Source organism: Pleurodeles waltl, chromosome 7, assembly GCF_031143425.1.
Source record: "Pleurodeles waltl isolate 20211129_DDA chromosome 7, aPleWal1.hap1.20221129, whole genome shotgun sequence".
In the NCBI taxonomy this organism is placed as follows: domain Eukaryota; kingdom Metazoa; phylum Chordata; class Amphibia; order Caudata; family Salamandridae; genus Pleurodeles; species Pleurodeles waltl.
The window spans coordinates 1,114,765,559-1,114,787,428 of NC_090446.1; the positions used below are offsets into that span (position 1 = coordinate 1,114,765,559).

The 21,870-nt window shown below is 43.0% G+C and overlaps 1 protein-coding gene across 4 annotated transcripts in view; it reads left to right on the forward strand.

The window, feature by feature from the left end:
• The window catches only part of TMEM104 (transmembrane protein 104), a 358,378-nt gene that overhangs the window by 12,809 nt on the left and 323,699 nt on the right, over positions 1–21,870 (forward strand). For all 4 annotated transcript variants that reach the window (XM_069200086.1, XM_069200088.1, XM_069200085.1 and 1 more), the window contains exon 2: positions 3,261–3,353. In XM_069200086.1, coding sequence (XP_069056187.1) covers positions 3,309–3,353 — 45 coding nt within the window. In that variant the 5' untranslated portion in view covers positions 3,261–3,308. The remainder of the gene's footprint in view (positions 1–3,260; positions 3,354–21,870) is intronic.

A 21,870-nucleotide genomic window follows, 5' to 3' on the forward strand; every position in this document is an offset into this window, starting at 1 on the left:
TGGGATGTGCTTTGGCTTGTAAGATGTCCTTAAAAATTGCCAGTCTGCAGTCTGGGAGGCGCTTAGGAGGACATTACTATCATGCAAGAGTATTAGGGTTTGAACAGAAGTTCTGAAGTTGGTTACCGGAAAAAACTCTTTCACTTTCTTTATAAGAGAGCTGGTATCATGCCATGTTTTTTTTTTTGCAGCATGTTCCTTGAGGATACAGTTGGTGTCCAGGGTGAATCCAAGTGACTTTGCTTTGGTGAAAGTTGGGGTTTGAAGCTTTCAGGGTTAATGTTATTATACCAGGTTTGTAGTGTTTCTTATTTGTTATGTTTGGAAAATAACAGGAATTATGACTTAAACATGTTGAGCTCCAGGTAGGTGCCAGACATCCAAGTATGGATGATTTGCAGGAAGTGTTTGAAGGCATTGGCTGTCTGAAGCAGTGGAGACATTCAAGTAGATTTGTATGGCTATTGGTGAATCTTGATGCTGTTATTTGTGGGTAGAGCACCAAGTGGCTCACCATAGAGGTTGAAGATGACAGGGGACAGAATTGAACCCTGAGTGACTCTGTAGGTGATAGGGATCTTTTGGGACCTGGAGGTGCCCATGTGAATATACTGCACTGGTGTTGTTTGTAAGGTAGGGTAAGACCATTGAAGGACACTGCCAGTGAATAACATTTGAGACTCCAGGGTGCATATGATGGTGGGATAGTTGACCCTGTCAAATGTAGCAGTGTAGCACAGCAATGTCAGGAGGTGAGGTTATCTTCATTTGTGATCAGGAGGGCATCATCTATGATGTGTAAGGTAGTAGTGTCCGTATGATGTGAAGCCTGACTGGTAGTTGTTCTAGACATAGTTAGAAGTGATATGACCTTAGAGTTAAACATAAACTGTTTTATCAGTGGTCTTCCTGATGAATTGTAGGTGAGTGTTGGGCCAGTTGTTATTAAGTCATTAGAGTCTAATTTATACTTCTTTAGGATTGGAAGGATCGGGTTCTGCTTGAGAGCTTCTGAAAATATGTCTTGAGTGAGGGATGCATTGACAATGGCTAGAGTGAGAAATGTGATAAGTACAAGTGTGTACATTTAAGAAAACGGCCTACATGAAAGTATTTTGGGCTGACCTTGGCAAAGTTTACACATGTTTCCCCCATCAAAATAAAATAGATACTGACTTTGATATTACTGAGCCTGTGAAGCTTATGATTGACATGTAAATGTACTCTGGATATTCATTTCCTGACACTGCTATTACCACAGCAAAACTGGGTCATGCAGTCACAGCCTAGATACTAAGTGGGCCCGTGTCACAAAGCACCACTAACTAGTTCTGCTTTTTTGCAAGCAACACTTAAGATACTGGGACTTAGATGCCAATACTTTTAAAGGCTATAGTGAAACTTCAAATTGATGTTACCTGAAAAGGAAATACGTTTTCAAACAGTCGCATGTTATATGACAACTTGGCAGCAATGTCACAGATGTGACTTATTTTTGTTTTCATAGCGTTGAAGGAAAGCTAAAATTTCACACTTTTCCTAATCAACCAAGTCTGTTCCAGCCTACGTTATCATCAGGTGAATCTGTTTTCTATTCATATTTATATATTTATTGCTTGATCGTAACCCACAGATCAGTGTTCTGTTTCTGCCTTGAGCTCCATACAGAGAGCAAGACAGGTGATGATCTCAGGCCTAAACCTCAGCTGTGAATACGTGATCTGCCTATGCTAGCTCTGAGGGGAACTGGTCAGATGCAGTGCTGTCATACATGCAGAAGATAATTAGCCGAAACACACGACTTACTGCAGAGTGCAGGTTGCAGATTTGCAGCAAAAAATGGGCAAAGGCAATAGATGGCCTCAATGTGCCAATACGTGTAAAGATAAGCAATCATAAATGCTGCTTACATGCGCTGCATGCAAAATGCTGTTTAAGGGAAACCCTATTGGCTTTATCGCTGCTAAAAAGTATTGTATTAGCGTGTGTATAAGAGATAAATAATTGAATGTGACAAACCATGTGGTGAGTGCATGTACTTTTAAGAGGTAAAATATTCCTGAAGCATTTCCAGAAGGCAGAATGATTAATAAAATACCTAATAACACGAGGTGGAAGAGCAGTACTCCACTGGGTGGAGCTCAGTCTCGCTCCAGGTTCATATTCTAGAATTGGTAACAATAAGTGTTGCAGACCTAAAAAGAGGCAAGAAGTGCGTGAACCATAATTGACTCTTTGGTGATGTAGCGGTTTTGGCTCAAACGCTATACTAGAACAACCAAATTCTTATATATGACAGGCTTGCAAGGAGACAGTACTAGGCTATAAACCATCGATGAAAAATGCAGTGGTGAGGATTACACCAGAATATGTTATCTATTGAAAACTGTTCTGTTGGTGGGCATGGTTGCCAGGATCCCAGCTTTCAGTTATCCATTACTGGATGTGGTTAATTTACTGTAGCCCTGTCAGTAAATTAGGTTAAGAAACATAGGGGGTTATTCTAACTTTGGAGGAGTGTTAATCCGTCCCAAAAGTGACGGATATACCACCAGCCGTATTACGAGTTCCATAGGATATAATGGACTCGTAATACGGCTGGTGGTAAATCCGTCACTTTTCCGTCACTTTTGGGACGGATTAACACCTCCTCCAAAGTTAGAATAACCCCCATAGTTAGCACTTATTGTGTCCAAAAATAACATGTTACTATCCAACTCGGAGTGAAAGAGGCACTGAGGACCTGGACTGGATTACATGGTGTGCGTAAGCGTTTGCTTGTATCATTTAAATGAATTTTCAGCTCCTTTTTACATTGCATTACGGTGGTGTGCATAATTTACCAATGCTGTGGAGTTTAGGCACGTTTTGCTTATTAACAATATCTTTGCAGTTACAATATAAAGCAGGTGTTGCTATTTAGAAAAGTTATAATCATAAAGCAAGTAATCATTGGGCATAAAAATGTAATTTGCATGGTGAAGTGCGACTACTTTAGGTATCAGTGGCTAAAACAGCCTAGATTCAGCTTTAAATAGTAGATGAAAAGACATTTTTGTTGCACAGTATATGCATCTGTTCATATAGGTACATTTTGCCCATCATTGTTATGCAGTGCAAAAAGTAGTCGCAAATAAAGTTGCATATTGTGTGCAAGCTCTTTTGCCCAGGATATGATCAGGCCCCATATGCCTAATCACAATTTTCCCTGTGGTGACTTTTGTCAGTCAGTTATAATCTTCCTTTTGTCCCATTGGTAGGTGCGGTGGTCAGAGGTTCCGCTCTTCTCTGTTCTTCAGCCAGCAAACATGGCAGGTGACATCACAGAGACAGGTGAACTTTACTCACCGTATGTAAGTAATAGCTTGTAAAACCATGTTTCTTTTTTCCCAAAGTTTGCATTGACATTTAACAATTGTAATTCTTCATATTGCCAACTTTAACTTTGGTGCAAATGACATATCTTAATGTGTGTGGTATGTGGATAGTGTGAACCTAACCATAAAGCAATAAACCACTTCAGGCTCAGTGGTAACTATACAGTCAATACTGAGGAAGAAGTAGCTGGGTCTTGAAAGTGGAAGTGGACTGCTAGTACATTGTGATGTAGTTTTCTTAAAAGAGCTGTGTCTTCAGCCCCTTTTATGAAACTGGTACAGGATTGGCATGGTCTGGATGGAGACAATTATGTAGTTCTAGAGATATTGGGTGGGTATATTGCATTTCTCCTTTCCCAGCCTATTGTGCCCTTGCTGCTGCCCTACAGAAAGGTTACTTCTAATGTGTGTATATTGTTACCAACCATATTGCCAAATAGGGCTACAGACATGATGTAGAAAATGCTACCCAATATTAAAATATCAATAACCATAAATTATGTTATCAATATCTGCTTTCATCTACATCTAGATTCTGGCCCTTTGCACTCTAGCCACCAAGACTGGACTTGTGTTTCCCCTGTCAATTTGGAACCGAACCCTGGCAACAGCCTACCTGGTCCGCAAGCCCTCCTAGCCTTGCAAAGGTTTTACTCATCCATGTCTCTTGTTACCATTAGAGCTCATCATGGAACAATCAGGAGTCCCATTCATTTAATTTTGAAGGGAAGACTAATTGAGGAAACTAGAACTACAACATTTACAAATAAAAAGAAAACAGAAAGGATGAACATTCAGAATAGTTTTCAGATATGTGAATGGAGTTGTTTGCACATTTTTCTTAGATGGGTAGCATCAAGTCAGATCAGATCATTATCAACTTTATCCAGCTGATAAGCAGCCTAAAAGCATGAATAAAATACACTAATAAAATGCATTAAATCAACCAATTAAAACAGATATTGAAAAGTTCAACGATTATGATTAATCAAAGTGTGTCGTGCTTCTGGATTGACTGAGGCACGAAGACAGGCTTGCACAAAGACAAGTCTCATCATCAGACAGTTCTTGTAAATGAAGATAGGCCTAGATGCAGTGTCGAAGATTTCTTAACTTCATAAAAGGGACTAAAAACATTTTTGTATAAAACGTTTAATAATCGCAAAAAAAGAGGAAATGTAATATCAATTGTTTGGGATGAGTTATTACAAGGACATACACGAATAATCAAGATTGTACTGATACTCCAGTGGAAATCATAGGAAATATTTCAATGTTCCGGCTCCAAAGTGAAATAATAGAGAATGTTCATACCACCCCCTTTGATGGTCTAAAGTAACTCGTGGGAACATTCTCAGGATTAAGATCCAGATAACATTTCACAGTTGATTTCTGGGCTTCCAAGCTTAACCTCTCTGACTGTAGTTTTTCCAACAATAAAGCTTGTACCTGCTTCCTACCTAGGACATCACCTGACACTGGACCAGAAAAGATGTCTGTTAGGCCAGTCCCTTCCAGAGAATTTTTTTTAACAACCAGGGGACGGAAAGTCCTTTATCGCAAGCCAGACAATCGGAGATTATGGGCCTCATTACGACCCTGGCTGCCAGCGGTAAGCTGGCGGTAACACCACCAACAGGCTGGCGGTGTTCCGTCAGCTATTATGACTGTGGCGCATTAGCCACGGCCTTACCGCCGGCCCCTCCAACATACCGCCAGGCTTCTGCCTGGCAGTCATTATCCCCAGGGCAGCGGGGGCAGCGGTGCAAGCACCGCTTCCCTGGGGATTATGAGTCCCCAACCACCAGTAAGGGGGACTCGGGGTGCCCCTGGGGGCCCCTGCACTGCCCATGCACTTGGCATGGGCAGTGCAGGGACCCCCAGGCACAGCCCCATCACGCATTTCACTGCCCGAGTTTTGGGCAGTGAAAGGGTGCTGCTGAACCCGCTGCACATCAACATTGCCGCCGGCTCTATTACAAGCCGGCTGCAATGTTGATGTGACTTTTCCGCTACTTTACGCCGTTTCCGTCCACTGGCCCAGCGGAAAAGTCATAATAGGGAGCCAGATATACCGCCAGCACTGGCGGTATACTGGCGCCCACAGCTTCGGCGGTCTTTTGAAAAGACCGCCGAAGTTGTAATGAAGGGGTATGTTCCTAAGTGAGTAAGGATTCTTCCGTTCTCCAGATGGACAGCCACAAAAAGATGCAGACGGATACGGTCACTCAAATAACTTAAGCCCAACTCTTTGTGACAGATAAACTGTGGTGTTGATATGGGGACCATTAAAACGTTTCATAAAAAACTATTTTCTTCCCTCTCGAGTGTGGTAGGATCCCCAACCCCACAAATCTCTGCCCCATAAGTTGCAGTTGGTACACACTCGGCAGAGTATATCTATAACAGGGGTATGAGTGCTCTCCCATCAGGCAGGGATGGTAAACTACAAAGGGTGCCAATTGCCCTTGATAGCTTAGCCCTACTGTGTGAAATGTGCGAAGCCCATTAGTCAGTCGAGCCAAAGGTCACTCCTAAATAAGAAAAAGTGCTTGTGCTAAATAAGGTGTTTGAACAAACTCTAATGGGTGTCAATCAAGTGCCCTTAGGACCACAAGCCATCGTGAATGATTTTGCAGAATTGGTCGACAAATCGGGATCTGCCATAAATTGCACGAGAGGCTGAACTAATATGCGCAGAGCTTTGGGCATCTGGGCGATCAGCACGGCATTGTCTACATAAAGTAAAACGCAGGAAGGGATGCACCATTAATCATGGGCATTTCAGGGGTGCACATAATGACCTCAGAGCTAAGCTTATTAATATATAAAATGAATAGCACACACCCTAAACAAACTCTCCAGCCATGTGCTAAATTCATCAGACACTTTCCCATTTTTACCAAACCTGACCCTGCCTTTAGTACCCGCGTGCAGAGATACAAGTTAATGCACTATTGCCACATCCATTCCCATCTTTTTTTTTATTTTTTATATGTCTGTTTTATTATTTCAACCACATATATTCAGTTACAAATTCAAGGAACAAAATTCAAAAGTCAAAAATCAAGAACCGAAAACTGGGTCTATGCATTCCATTATCCCAAGGCCAGCAAAGCATTTGTTTTCTATTGTGTAACACAGATATATCTTTCAAGGAGTAACAAGCGATGCATTAAAAAAGTTGTTATACAGTACATCCCAATACCTTGTGTTGCCCCAGAATACTCGAGGTGCATCTGATGTCATTTCCCCCCCCCCCCCTTTTTTTTTTTGTCCAGTGGGTTACTGTTCTCTTCCCATCGTATCCATTCCCATCTTGATGAGGAGTTGCCATAACCTTGACTGGTTGCCGCAGTCAAAGGGCATGGACAAGTCCATAAAAGCAAGGTGCAATGAAGACTGCTTGGCCACTGTATATTTCCCAATAACTAAGTGCAGGATAAGAAATGCTCTACCTTTTAATTGCCACTCATGAGCCCAAACTGGCAGAGATTTAAAATATTGTTGTCATTAACCCACTCCAGTATCCTGCTATACAACACCCTGCTGAGAATTGTGGCTAGGATATCGATCAGTGATATGGGGCAATAACATTTTGGCTCCGAACATTTCACTTTCTTAAAGATCGGGACAATAATTGAAGTGACCCAGGAAGTGGGTATTGTAGAATGGCTCAAAGTATTGTAAAGGTTAGTCAGCGGGGGGGGGGGGGGGGCAGAAAATCACTTAATTAAATCAAGGAACTCCATCTCACCCACTCTCCTGGATAGCAGCCAAACCATCCTGAAAGGAGACAAATAGAAAAGCTGGTTGGTCTCTAAGAGCTAACTGCCCATGTCTAAGCTCGTCATCAGCATAGATCTTTGAGAAATTTGCCATCCATTCCTCACCTGTTATGCAGCAACTAATTGACGTGCATGCCTCATCAAGGTATCTCATGTGTGATGCACCTCTCCAAAAGGCTTTGCCATCTTTAGTTTGGGCAGTATCTGTTAAAGTGGGCCACTGGGGATTGATAACCACCTTGTTTCTCCTCTTCGTAATTAGTTTATACTGCATCTGCAGAGTAGCTACCTCGGCACGATCTCAGGGGCATGAATTTAAAGCTCTGCACAAGTGATAGTTGGCCAGAGAGCACGTGTGGTCAAACCACCATAGGGCTCAGTGAACTGGCTTGAAGGGTTTAGAGAGGGACCAACTAACACTAAAGCAAATGTCCACAAAAGATATTACGCCCAACTCTTTTTCATAATACTCCATCAAGAACCCCCATGACTACCTCCATGTTCTCCGCTACCACTTTTCCCAAAAATTCCAAGGGGTCAGGCAATACCAACTGAAGCCTAAGATTATACATGGTTGGGGAGAGAATACAGAGTGTGGGATCAATTTCATGGATAGCTCTAAAGGGCACTTCCAGGGCTATCTCGATGGGGTTATGATTGCCAAAATTGGAGCTAATAATAATGCCATGTCGCTTGTCAGATTTTGGGAGATAAAAATATGATCTATGACGGAGGATCAGTTCCTTTCCCTAAAGATAGGCAGCCCCAGTGTGCTTGGCCCCGACCCCACCCCCTGTCACATTGTGCAAATTGGAAGAGGCAAGTAATACCCCTAGATCTTTGCCTCTCAAGACTGTTCTCGTGGGAGCCCCTGGCTCATTTTCCGCCCTATGAATAGGTAGTCTAGCATTGAAATCACCCTACAAACAGCAATACATTTGTTGTCCCTGATTGGTTTTGCTCTCCACAAAAGTTGATATGTATTCAAATAATCCAGGGAATCTTTGATTAGGCAATTGAGGAAATCGTTATTGTAAAAACTGATAAGGTATAGAGTCAAAATTCTCTTAAGTGTGGCTTGGAAATCATTCCCTAGAGTTGTCAGTGCTTCCGCGCGACCTCTAAGTTATAAGTTAACCCAAATGGTTAAGCCTCCTGAGGCTCTGCCTGAGCAGAACAGGACTGTCAGTAAACTAAAACACATAAAACCTTCAAAGTTTATAGGATTTGGTGTCCCATGTTTCCTGCATTAATTGAATATCTTATGACTTTACAAACAATTGCCAGTCAGGGAGTGATATCTTACAGTGAGGGCCATCAGTATTCCAGCCTTATATCTTTAGCACTGGGTTTTTAGTGATCGAGGTTGGGGAAGCAGAGTCTGTAGCTGAGCACTCCAGCATTAACGTACATTCTGTTGTTGCTTTGGTATTCAGGCATACCAGTTGTGGAGTTGTGCCTACATAATCCGGCTCCACTGGGGCTATGGCCACAGCTGTCACAGCATCTTCCAAGTTCAGTGGCCTTGGAGTTGCGAAATTTGCTTTAGATACAGACAGTGCGCCCCTTGCAAAGAACTTGGGCATTGCCTGTTAATCAACTTCATCCCAGTCTGCTAAGACTGCATATCTGTTGTTGAATGCAAGGCCCCAAAATGACTGGCCACCAGTCAGTTAGTGAATGGCGTAATACTTGTTGTAGCGGCTTGTAGAAATAGCCCAAGGGTAGCGTAACAATATTAGGTCCAGCCAGTATCCCAGTACCCAATAGTTATATGGATGCCTGAAGTTGACGACGAGCAAGTCCCCAGCTCTGTTTTTATAGGTGAGACCAATCCAACCTACCCACTGTATCATCAAATTCTCATGGCTCTCTGCGGCGTTAACATTTTTGTACATGCCCCGTCTGTGGACAACCTTGATGTGCACCTCTTCCCACGTCTCCAACTGGTTATGTTTCAGGGGCGGCACACCTGCCATTGTCACGACATAGGGGCGGATCTTGAGGTCAGGGCGGGTCATTTTAAAATCAGTGAGCTGGGTTTAGTGACTTATGCCTGCCTTCCTTACGTGACATAACCATGCTCTTGGGCTGCCAGATGTGGGGGGTAAGAAATTGTCACCAGTAACAGATTCAATTGTGTGCATAATGCGGTTTAATCCAGCATTGGATGGAATATGGGACTTAAACATGGTCACTAAGTGTGTTTCAGTTGTGACAGGGTACTTAGGAGCTCTTCAAGGATTGCTGAAAATCTAATGAAGATCTCCTCAATGTTAACATTACCTGTACAATTTGGGCTTATCTGCATTCCAGTGGCATTTTGGCTAGGCTGAGATCTTGCCCGTGGGGCACGAGTGCTTATCTTTTTACGCTTGGTTGCAGGTTCGACCAAGCGAACATCCAGTGTGATTAAATGAGATATGTCATCACACACGCTGGTAGGACCGCAAGGGCACGTTAACCCCCTGCAGCCCTGCCACCTTCCTCATCCATCGAGCTGCAGATTTAGTCTATGCCAATGCTATTTGCAGGGCCTCCCAGGATGCTCCCATGCCCTAAAGATAGTCTACATTATGTTAGGGCTATTTAATTTGTTACAACCCCTATTGCGTGTTCTAGCATAGTGTCAGTGCTTGTGGGTTTGTGAGGTAGCACAGGACATCCAGCCACTTTGTGTTTGCCCATTCTATGGGGCGTATGTAGGAAATATCTCTACAATATGCTTGAAAATGCTCACCCATGTCAGAGAGGTGACCAAGCCCAGCCTCATCCTGCTGCCGACGGGCCCGCACTTGGCCCAGTCTGTGCCCGGGCACGTCCTGCGCTGCGAGAAATGTCTAGCACTTTTGAGCGCTAAAGGCTCCTCATTCCTGCAGGAGCAGCAGGGAACGAAGTCCGACCCCAGCAAGGGCCACTAGGAGAGCAGGCAGGTGCAGGCATTTTAGTTACTTTCCAGCACATCCTGCGCCTTGGTAAATATCTAGTGCTTTTGAGCGCTAGAGGCCTCTCCTTCCAACAGGAACATCAGGGCGATATGGGGGACAAAGTCCTACCTCAATACGGGCCACGAGACGAGCAGGCAGGTGCAGGCGCTTTAATTACTTTTCAGCATCAAGTCGTGCATCATATACTTCATGCATAATCCAGAATGTTTGAAAATCCAAGGAGGCCTTCTGCTCGACACAGAAGACATTTTCCACACCATTTGGATACCTGCATTTATCAACTATTCTTTCAGGTGAATATAGCCAAAAACAGAGATCCTTTTCAAAATAAAAAGAACAACCACAGACGTGTTAAACAGAGCATAACTGAATTTCCTGAACCTGCAACAGTGTCAGGATGCAGATCATGCAAGACACATCACAACCCCTCTGCTGCTGCTTTTAAAAACTAAATAGCACTGGGCTCCTAACTTAAATTATTCTCCATAGTACTGCTAAAGGCACTACCAGCTAAAACCACCTTCCAGACCCAGACCATTATGCTCTTTGCACCTTTTCCAGTCATCAACATAATCACTTTGTTCCTTCGGAAGAACCGGAACATTGCCAGCCAACACCTCACTCTTCTCTGTTCCTTCATTGAACTTTAGCTCACCCAGATAACGATAGATCCCTCCTGGTCTGTTATACATATTTAACTGCAGCAAAGTATGGATACAGAAACATGGCCTGGCATTCCTTTAGTCTTTGAGACGTTGCTCCCAGAATTTAAAATCAAAATCTACAATAAATATTTTGTGGGCGGAGCAAAGCTAACTTACACAGAATTACTACTCATCGCTCAATGTATAGTTGCCTTCTGTACAGTCTATCTGAATAGCCCATTCTTCGCTGTATTGAATAAGCCCCAAATTATAACCCCATATTTCTAGAGAAACTCATTGAGCTGGTTGTCCACATGAAGATCAAAGCCATGAAAGTTCTAAATATAAGTGTTTTCAACCTGTTTTTCGAGATACTGGACACCAAGTCCTTTTCAGACGTCTTAGAAAACATGTTGGTACTGGACTTTGAACAATCAGTAAGTGGCCCATTTCCCAAAGTTGGATAATTGCTTCAAATAAAAACCACTAATGTGATGGTGTAACAGCAGACTATTTGCTTATTTGAATTCACCTCTGAAATCTTCTGTTTCCCTTTTACCACCCCCTCCACAAATTGCACCCATAGCCCAATCCATCCAGAGTATTGAAAACATATCCACTGAATACCAATTTCCTGGAAAGCCTCTGGGAATGCATATGTAGGTCTTTGTAAAGGTTGCTCCTCTCTTCACTAAAAAACACAGCTGGGCATCAAGTGAATAATTAAAAATAGATACAGCGAATCAAAAATGATACAAGCGAGGAGCTGGTCAACTGAAACAAATCAGTTGAAACCTGGAATACTTGAAGTTCAAGCTGTAGATAACCAGAACTGTTCTATAGACACAAGAAGAGGCAACCACAAAATCTCCAGGAGAACTAAAAAGGCATGCTTTGCCAGCCACATTCGTGAGGCCACCAGCCTTTGAGAAGAATAGTGATTCATTGAAGCATGTTATCCTGTCTGGGGCTTATTAGTCTGATGTAGTTGACATGCTGTTTGAGCATGTATAGGGAAGGAATAATATGGTGTGAACAAAGTTGTGTGGGGGGAATCTAATGTAATACGTAATATAACATCTTCTGAGCATTGTGCATGATTTATGAGTAATACTAAATGTTTTCCTCAGATAAGTCAACAAAATTCATTTGACTATAATATACGTACATATAGGTCAACAGCACAGGATATGTTTGGGATTTTTAATTAGTTTCAGCTCCAATATTATTCCATCCGAGGTCTCCCAATAAAGCACTAATTAAGTCTCAATTAAGTCCTGCATGGAGAACAGCCTGCATCTAATTTTAATTTCCTCTTGTTTTACTATGGATAAGTATATATTTTATTTTTTACTTCCCTCCTAATTAGCTGTAATTTTTAAGACATTTTTTGTAGATTATTGTTATGCCTCCAGCAACGGCTTGTTCCCTGCAGCGTACAAATACTTGATTCAGATGCTATTATGTATGGGAGAAGGTATCCTTGTTTTAGCTCATCTAACTTGAGTTTCACAGGTTCCCTTTTTTGATAATTTCTCAATTAGTCCTGCTATTGGAGTGAAACCTAAATCATAATCCAAACATTGCTTTACCTAAGTATGCATAAATCTATCTGAAGTATTACTCGTACCACTTTATCCACTCTTGCCCCAAAATTAAACAAGCGCTGGCAAAGCCAATTGGTCTGGCATTTTCTGTTAGCTTTTTGGCTTTGTCAATGATTGTTTTGTCATGTTTTTTTTATTTTTTATAAAACATTGATGGTGGAGCTGCTGGGCTCTTTCCAGTATAAAGAAAAAAGCAAAAAAAGGTTGAAAAATGTTTTGCTCTCAAAAAAGCACACATTGCCTTAGTAGTCCTGAACACTGAAGAGAGCTACTTTGTGTGTGAATGTGCTCCTTGTGAAAGGAAAGAATGCCATCACTCACTGGGAAGTTTTTTAGTCTCCAAAGTGATCTGACCTATTGCCCCATGCTATAGTATGTGTTGTAATGGGCAAAAGGAAAATGAAAATGACATCATAGAGCAGTGGATGAAGTGGGTAGGCTGAAAGCCCCTACAAATAAATATTGTATATATATATATATATATATATATCACTTAAAAACAGGGTTACAGGTACGTCGTAGTTAGGCTCACATTCTAAGTGTACGAATCCATAGAAATTCACTTGTTAGAATTATCCCAAGTAACTATAACTCGTGCCCTAAGGCAACTATAACTTGTGCCCCCGTCATGCACAGTTTTTTGTCAAAATTTTTACTTCAGATATGACACTGATATTATCAATGATGTTATCAAAAATGTCGATTGCCATCAATTGCGGGATAGTTAGCAGTGCATGGCGAGGGTGCGAGTAATAGGTACTTGAGATAACTCTTAACAGGTGAATCTTTTGGTTTAGTAAGTTTAAAATGTGAGCTTAACTATAAAGTCCCTGTAACCCTTGTTTTTTTTTTTTTTTTTTTTTTTTCAGGGATTTTTATTTTATTTTTTTAAATATTTTAAACGGAAAGTAATTTTCATTACAGTGTGTTAATCCAACCAAAGGTCTGTGGCCAGCCCTGCAGCCAACCCCCTTAACCACCCAACCCCATGCACAGCAAGAGTTGGCTGCAGGTCTGCATTGCCATCTTCCCCTGGCCCATTTCAGCCCTGGAGACTTCATCCCGTAGGGCCCACCATTAATATATTTTTTTTGAGGGGGAGGGGGTCCGCATGGCCCTCCTCCCCAGGCCGATCTCGCCCCTCTGACTCCATCCCCCAGGCCAGTCTCACCCCAGGGACCCCAGCCATGTCATTTGGGTGCCCCCCAGGGCATCAAATCAAAATGTTTGGGGACTGCAGGGGGAGCCTGAAAGCCCCTGCAGCCCCAGCCGGCCTCCTGCAGGAGCCGGAATTGCTGTCACAGAAAGGGAACGGCTAAAGATGCAGCTCCCTCTCTGTGAGAGCAATAGTTTCCTCTGTTTCCCTTCCTGTATCTCTGTAGGCAGGGAAACAGAGGAAACCTCTGATTCCAGCAAGTGAGAGCTGTTTGACTGCTCTCACTCGCTGGAACCAGGGTGTTTGCTGTGACTTAGTGGGAGCTGTCAAAGCTCTTGCCAAGTCAGAGTAAACAGCTGTGTCCCGGGGGTGGGCACCCTTGGACATACCAGGAACCAGCCCAGGAGGGGTGGCGGTCCCAAAGGCCATTATTGGCTACTCGATGGGGGTCACGCAGCCCCCCTCCTATGTGACATTACTCCGGGGGTGGTGGTGGTCCCCGGGGTCTGTGACAGACCCCTTCCTTCTTTAAAGTCAGCCCCAGCGAGGTGGCGGTCCCCAGGGCTGCGGGGGGCCCACACCCCCTCTCCCCCCATTATTGACATGTTAAGCCCCGGGGAGGTATCGGTCCCCCCGCATTCATTATGATTAAAGCCCTGGGGAGGTGGCTGTCGCATGGGCTGTGGGTGGGCTGTGCAGCCACCCCTGCATTCATTATGATTTAAGCCCAGTGAGGTGGTGGTCCCCCGCGCTGGGGGGGGGGCTGTCAGCCCCCCTGCATTCATTTTGATATAAGCTCCGGAGAGGTGGTGGCCCCTGGGGATGTGGGGGAGGGGGTTGGGGACACACACGTGCCCTTCCCTCTGTATTGACTTAAGCCCGGGGGATGCACGACCACCCACATTTGTTAGGGGAGGAGGCGGTCCCTGGAGTTGCAGGGTGGTTGGGGTGTGCCACCCCCTCATCCCCCCCCCATCCTGTGTGATCTAGGCTCTGGTGAGGTGGTAGTCCCGGAGGCAAAAAAATGCCCTAAGAAGGAGCCCCTGTGCACCCCCTCTCCTTTATTTCATATGCTCCCAGGACCTGGCCCACCCTGGGGCATGATGAAATAAAGGAGAGAAGGCGCACAAGATGTCTCATTTTTATTTTTTTGGCATGAATTTGCTACGTCATTTTGAATTCACAGCACAAAAAAATAAAAAGTGTTTTTTAGGCCTCTGGGACCCCAGCAACAGAGCTAAGGGGTCAGGTTGTCCTGACCCTGGCCCCTTTTCTTTTTTTCCACATTATTTTGTGGGACTCGGCTGAAGCTGAGTCCCATGATGGCTGCCAACACTTCCCGAGTTTGTAATTATTCACGAAGTTGTTGTGGCCACAGATATACAAATTGGGATTTCCTGAAATTTCTCAGCAACTACAGAACGGATTTACACCACATAATAACAAGCATTTGCAATGCAGTAGGTCTTGCGTTTGCTCGAGTTAGAGCAATTAGGGTTGTAAATTTCTAACTGGAACTTTCTTGCCACACAAGCTGAAAATAAAACATAAAAAAATTGTCATAAGATAGCCGATTCAAAGCACCTCCGTGAGCGCGAAGGATAAAGACAAAAGGAAAAAGAAGTTTGCTTGCAGTCAAAGTTATCAGTAATAGTGCAATTATCCATGTAACAGGGTTGATGGCCAAAGCGGTAACAAAAACAAAGGATTTTTGAAAGGCAAGCCCATGAACGAGTGATAGTGATGGGTGTGCAGTTGGCATGGTTAAAAGCCCAAATACATCCCTACAGGTTGGAAAAACAGAGCTTGCACGCTGCTTTGCTCAGCCTAAAAAGCATAATCTGTGGAACAAAATCTACCTTTCTGCCAAATTTGGTGTAATTCAGTCCAATGGTTCGGGCTGTAGTCTTGTTCAAAACTTGTATGGGAAATGCATGTTTTTGCCTCTTGCCCCCCCCCTTTTTTATTTTCCCTGCTTGACGGATCACCCCGAAAACATCCCGTGCTGCAAGAATCTCCGGCACACCTTTTTTGGAAAATGTTGTGAACATTCATCAAACAACGCCAAAGATATAGGCAAGTCAATAAACCTGGAAACATGGTCCTGACTGTAACTACATACTGGCGACTGCTGGTATATAACAAATATAGATATATATATATGAATATTAAAAAAACCAAAGGCTGCAGAGACATTTTAGTTAGGTTCTGAATTTACTTGCACAAAACCATAGAAATTCCGCAGTTATAGTTATGGTTGTGGTTAGCTGAAGTAACTACAATTCGTGCCCTAAGGTAACTATAATTTGCGCCCCCTCCAAGCACAGTTTTCTCTTCAATAATTTTACTGCAAATAATACATCAGTATTATCAATGATGTTATCAAAGATGTCATGAGTGCTGTAATATGTGATGTAATTAGCAGTGCAAAAAGAAAGTGTCCTCTAGGATATCTATGGTTGTGACGACTTTGCAAATACTCCCGATCTCGTGCAGAGATCTGATTGGCTGCCAGCACTTTAACCAGGAAGTGTTGGCAGACATTTTGGTACTCTGCTTCAGCCGAGTCCTAATAAATGGAAAGGAAAGAAAACGGGGCAGCATACAAATACCCTAACACCCTAGACTTGGTCCTGGGGCCCTGCCAGTGCAAAACATTTTTTTTTTTTAATTCACAGTGAAACTTTCAAATATCCTGTGCTTGTTTTTATTGTAGCCCCCAGGTAGGCCGGGGTCCCAGTCCCAGTTTTTTATTAACTAAAATGGAGGGGTGCACAGGGCTCTCCTCCAAGGGCTTTCTTAAGCCCTGGGGACCACAACCTCACCGGGGCTATTTTTTTTTCTCTGAATTTCCATCTTGGAAAAAAGTTATCTGTAAACCTTGATGGAGATGTTTCCATCCTTGCTTTTTTTGGGTGCAATATCTCGTAGTGAATGTGACGAGTGGTTTCTTTCTTGTCATCTGCTGCTGAGACCAGAGATCATGTGAAAAATGGCCTAGAAGCCCCACCCTTTTGACCTCACCCCATATACATTAGTGTTATGCAACATCTTCCCGCCATTTTCCCAGTATGATGATAGCTACCCCATATATTACATCATTCATAACGTCATTTATGACATCATTGATAATATCACAGCAATATTTGCAGTAAAATTATTGATGAGAACTGTGCATGGCGAGTTATAGTTACCTTAGGGCACGTGTTTGTTACTTGAAATAACTCTTTAACTATAATTGCTGAATTTCTATGGATTTGTGAGAGTAATTGCAGGACCTAACTAAAGCATCCCTGTAACCCCCTTTGGTTTTAGATATATATTCTAAAGGTTTTTGGCTGACTCCAGGCATAATGAATACTGCTGTTCATTGGACATTTCTGTTGTGACAAACCCTCAACAGAAGTCTACTTGATACTAGGTCAAATGTAATTTCCCTCTGCCCACTCCAATTCCACAAGTAACATTGTTTTTATAACAATTCTCTCTGTCTCAACCTGCTTCCGCTTGGCATAAAGTTCCATTATGTTAATCACCTAGATTTCCTGATGTAAAAAGATAATCAGTCATGTCTATTTAGAAGCTGCTACCAGAGGCTATCCCAAGGGGCTCATGGATCGTTATAGAAATGGGTTAGTTCAGTTTGTTCAGGCATAGAGTGCTAAGTTTTTCTACTTTTCAGGCAATTTTATATTGAACTGTTACTCTCCTAGCACTTTCAATATGGACTGGGTAGCACCATCTTCCTAACAAGCGTGGACCTTATGCTCAGCCATTCCGATCAGTCTTGTTTTGCTCTTTCTCTTTCCTGTGGTCTGAAGTTGCATACCGTAGATTTGTTTCAATAGTCCTTTGACATTGGTGGAAAAACTTGCACACAGGCTACCCGCTCTTAATGTGAGCCTGCCTTAAATGTATTTTGTTTCTGACACCCTAATAAACATATTGGACCCAGATTACTCTTCTCCGCCTTTCAAGAACTGTACCTTGCAATGTCCATCCAATCCATTTTGGATTGCTTCTTTAGTTCTACAGTTTGAATTTATGGCAGATTCCTTCTTGTAGTACAACTATTCTAACTTGTATTTAGGTCAGCAGCTGCTAGAAACCCATTGCAGGTATTGGTTAACTCTATTTGTTCTGAGTCATTTAGACATTCACTGTCCATCCTAAATTTTCTTCTCTTTCTCTTTTCTCTTTCTTCTCTTTTTTGTTTTTAAATAGCTCTTTATTTGTGTTGACATTTGTATATTACAACCAGAGCACAGTCATAATACATGGTACAATAAGAAAGGAGCAACAACAATTGGTTATCGTTCTTGTTTTAGGTTGGCCCTCCCCTCCGGTAACTGAATAGGTTGTTTTTTCTCATTCTGGGCTTTCATTCTCAACCATACATTTTCTTCCCAACCCTTTGATCAGTGTTGGCAATCTCTATTTAGCTAGTTGGTTACTGTGCATTTACCAAGTACCACACTAGTATATGTGGTTGGAATATCGCTAGCATTGTTACTGTTTTTCTATTGGGAGGATATTTCCTAACATCATTTTTGGAGGCTGTTGGTTCTAATTTATATAGCAAATACCAGAGGTAGACGATAACAGATGCACGCTAGTTCGGTGTGTCCCTCATCTTTAAGGGACCGACAGTGTGCTTTTTGTTTTAGGTTGGCAAAACTGCGTTCTACAAATCACCTGCTTTCAGATGTTCGGCTCTGTCTTTAATTTATATTTTGTTTTTATTTCTTTGGGATAATCTGATTTTTTTCAAACGGCATGAATAGGATAGACCTACAAACCAGCTATTTTTATTTCTAGCTTTTGCAGCTGGAATGTAAAAGAAGGAAGAGCGTGGCCTTGAGGATTGTAATACCAATACCAGCTCTTTCGGGTGCTTTCTGTTTTTGTCTGTATTAACATTAAATGTCGATGTATGCTGTTTTTCTCAAGGATTTCTGTGTACATACACTAGCTCTTATTGCTAATATTCCCAGTGCTCTTGTTTGACTGATGATGGGCACACTATGAAACGCTCCTATACACTTCCTTAGCTGTCTTCTCTCATGCACCAAGTAATTATTGTGTAGAGAATCAAGTGACGATGTCCATCTTTATCTTCTAGATCCATCCATCCATCTGTCAAGAAGCAGGGCTCATTTGGCCCTTTCATCACTTTCTTCTTTATCCACTCCCTACTTCCAGCTTCAGTTTCTTTGTCGAGTTATTTCCCCATCATTTTTTGCCTTACACTGTTTTCCTCATACCTTGCTCTCTGATTGGCTACGAATGAACCTGAGAATAAAATGTAACCTTCGGCCAAAAGATGTCTATATTTGGCGTATTTCCATCTGGGATTAAATAAAAATTCATCACCTTTCATCTTTACATGAGAAGTAGCTATCATTGCGCTATGGTTTGAAAGGCGCTCTAAATGAGGGAATTCTTGGATCTGTCCTGTAAAATGGATGTCTGTCACAATTTATTTATTTATTTTTGTTGCCACATGCTCTACTTGCTCAATTGCTGCTTTCCTCAATTGATGCTTTCCTGTTGGAACAGCAGCAACATTACTTTTTTTCTTTTTTATGACTATGTCTAGGAATTCTCAAAGCAGTGCTGCTTGGCTTCACCTCTGCTTTCCACAATGCACAGCACCATGTGCGCTTGAATGGAGCCCTCATCTTTACACATTTTATCCTTTTTGTATTGTCTCTATGTTGAGTTCACTTCCTCTTGCTAGGGGTAGCTGGGAACGGATAACTATCATGGATTGAAGGTACAAATCCTAATCAGTTCCAGGGTATCTCTAGACCGACCACTGTGGACAAAATTCTGGCAGCATCCTGTTGAGTATGCGTTCACCCTAATTCTGAACCACACCTGTTCTATAAAATATTAGCCAAGCTGCAACGTCTTGGCAAGTAAATACATTTCAAGTAGGTGTATCATAACCCTGTCCTCTTTCCTTGTCTTTCCTTGTCCTTCTTTCTTGTTGGATATATTTGATGTCTGCTGTTCTCAATGAAGGCTTAGTAACTGACTTAACTGTTTTTAAGTTTCATACAGCGTCTAATAATTTGCATTTACTGTAAACACAAGTCAGTACGTTTTTTGATGTGTTGTTTGCCTAAATTCCCATTTTGTTCAGTGTACCATTTGTTGGAAGCTAAACAGAAGGGTGTCTGCTTTCCATTGAAGAAACTCAGCGATACCATGCCCTCCATTTATCCCTGTCAATATCAGTTGTGGTTCCATGGTGTACCTGCCAGCTTTCACGCCTTGACATCGTTTCCTCTTGCAACACTGGATTAAAAAGGAAGTGTGTGGCTTCTTAATGCTGACTTCTCAATTGTGGCTTGAAGACCTGTACTGTAGAGGCACGTGCAGGCTGTCTATTACTCACCACTTGTCTGTGTCAGTAGAACATATTTCATATTTAGCTTGTTTCGCAGTTTGAGGATAGAGAGGAAGTAAAATGGCCATGTCTGCAGATTGTCTCTTATATTTTATTGTATTAGTGTTTTGCATAAATAGTTTACATTTCCTCCTAAGTTAAGACTGACTGCTCTGTACCAAGCTACGGGGGGGGGGGGGGTTGGGGGGAGCACAGGTTAATTTAAGCTATGTTTGTGATTTAGCCTGACTAGGATTGTGGTTCCTGCTTGGACAGGGTGCATATCTGTGCCAACCAGAAACCCAGATTCTAACATGCTGTTACATACACAAGGCATGTCCTTGCTCAGCAGGGACTAGGAAAATATTTTTGTAATTGTAAATGACACCATACCACTTCACCCTGACTCAAAAACACACAGGCCTCTGCAGGTGAAAGGACAAAACTAACACTGAAACCGAAATAAACATTTGTGGTTCATCTTACAGTGTGACTGTCACAAGTATTTGTCCACTTAGAAACCTAGATCTTCAGTCCCTTACCAGACTGTTGCAGTACCTCACTGATAGTTGCAGGTGCCTAAAAGAACAACACATCCACATTTGTTTGTCTGCACAGCTTCAGACTATTCTGGTCTTCCCTGATCCCTGAAGCACAGCATCTGTCCACATGTCAATGGAAGCATTTATGCAATCAAGAAATCTCTGTTGGCCATTATTGATTTACCACATAATTTTACAGTTCTTACCATCGAGGTAGAAGTGATGCTTGCTTCTGGAAAAAAGAATCTCAGATATGTGTTTTTTTTTTTTTTTCTTTTTACCCCGTCTACTTCCAACTTCATTGCTTAATGAAATCTGGATGGATGACTTAGAACAACCACACTGACTATGGCGGTCATGACAACATTGGCTGTAAAAGGCACTTACCGCCGTGCAGAAGACCGCCAACACGCTGCCGCGGAATTCCGCCACAGCTATTAAGACCCACATTTCGGATTCCGCCAAAAGTCAGACACCCACACAAGTCCGCCACACCAAAGGTCAGTGAGAAACTGGCGAAAACAAAACCTCCACCGCCACGCCAATAGAAATACGCCCACACTATCACGACACACGAATCCACGCGGTGGTCTTTCAACCGCGGTATTCCATTACAATATAAAACACACACCCACAAACCCCCATGACAAAAAATTCCGAAAGAAGGCCAGAGAGAGACACCACCAGCAAGAACAACAGCATCCACAGGCACACAATACCATCACCCACACAACTTCCACGCACCTCACACAACACACCGCTACATATCTCCACACTTATCACCACACACTCCACCCCACACATCACCACCCCATGGCACGGCAAAGACACCCCAGGTTCTCGGAGGAGGAGCTCAGGGTCATGGTGGAGGAAATCGTCCAGGTAGAGCCACAGCTATTCGGAGCACAGGTGCAGCACACCTCCATAGCTAGGAAGATGGAGCTATGGCGCAGAATAGTGGACAGGGTCAACGCAGTGGGACAACACCCAAGAAATTGGGAGGACATCAGGAAGAGGTGGAACGACCTACGGGGGAAGGTGCGTTCCGTGCTCTCAAGACACCACCTGGCGGTTCAGCGGACTGGCGGCGGACCCCCACCTCCTCCCCCACAACTAACAACATGGGAGGAGCAGGTCTTGTCGATTCTGCATCCTGAGGGCCTCGCAGGAGTAGGTGGAGGAATGGACTCTGGTAAGTCAAAGTTCTGCTATCACATACCCCCACCCTCACCCTCACTCCCAACACCCCAACTCCTCACAAATGTCCCAACATCACAAACCACACATCCCAACACCAAGCCCTGCATGCAACAACAAAGCATGGACACCCATCACCAAAGCATGGCCACTGCACATACCCATACACCCCCCTAAACCATCATCATACAAGCTCCCACACAGGAATGCTAGCACT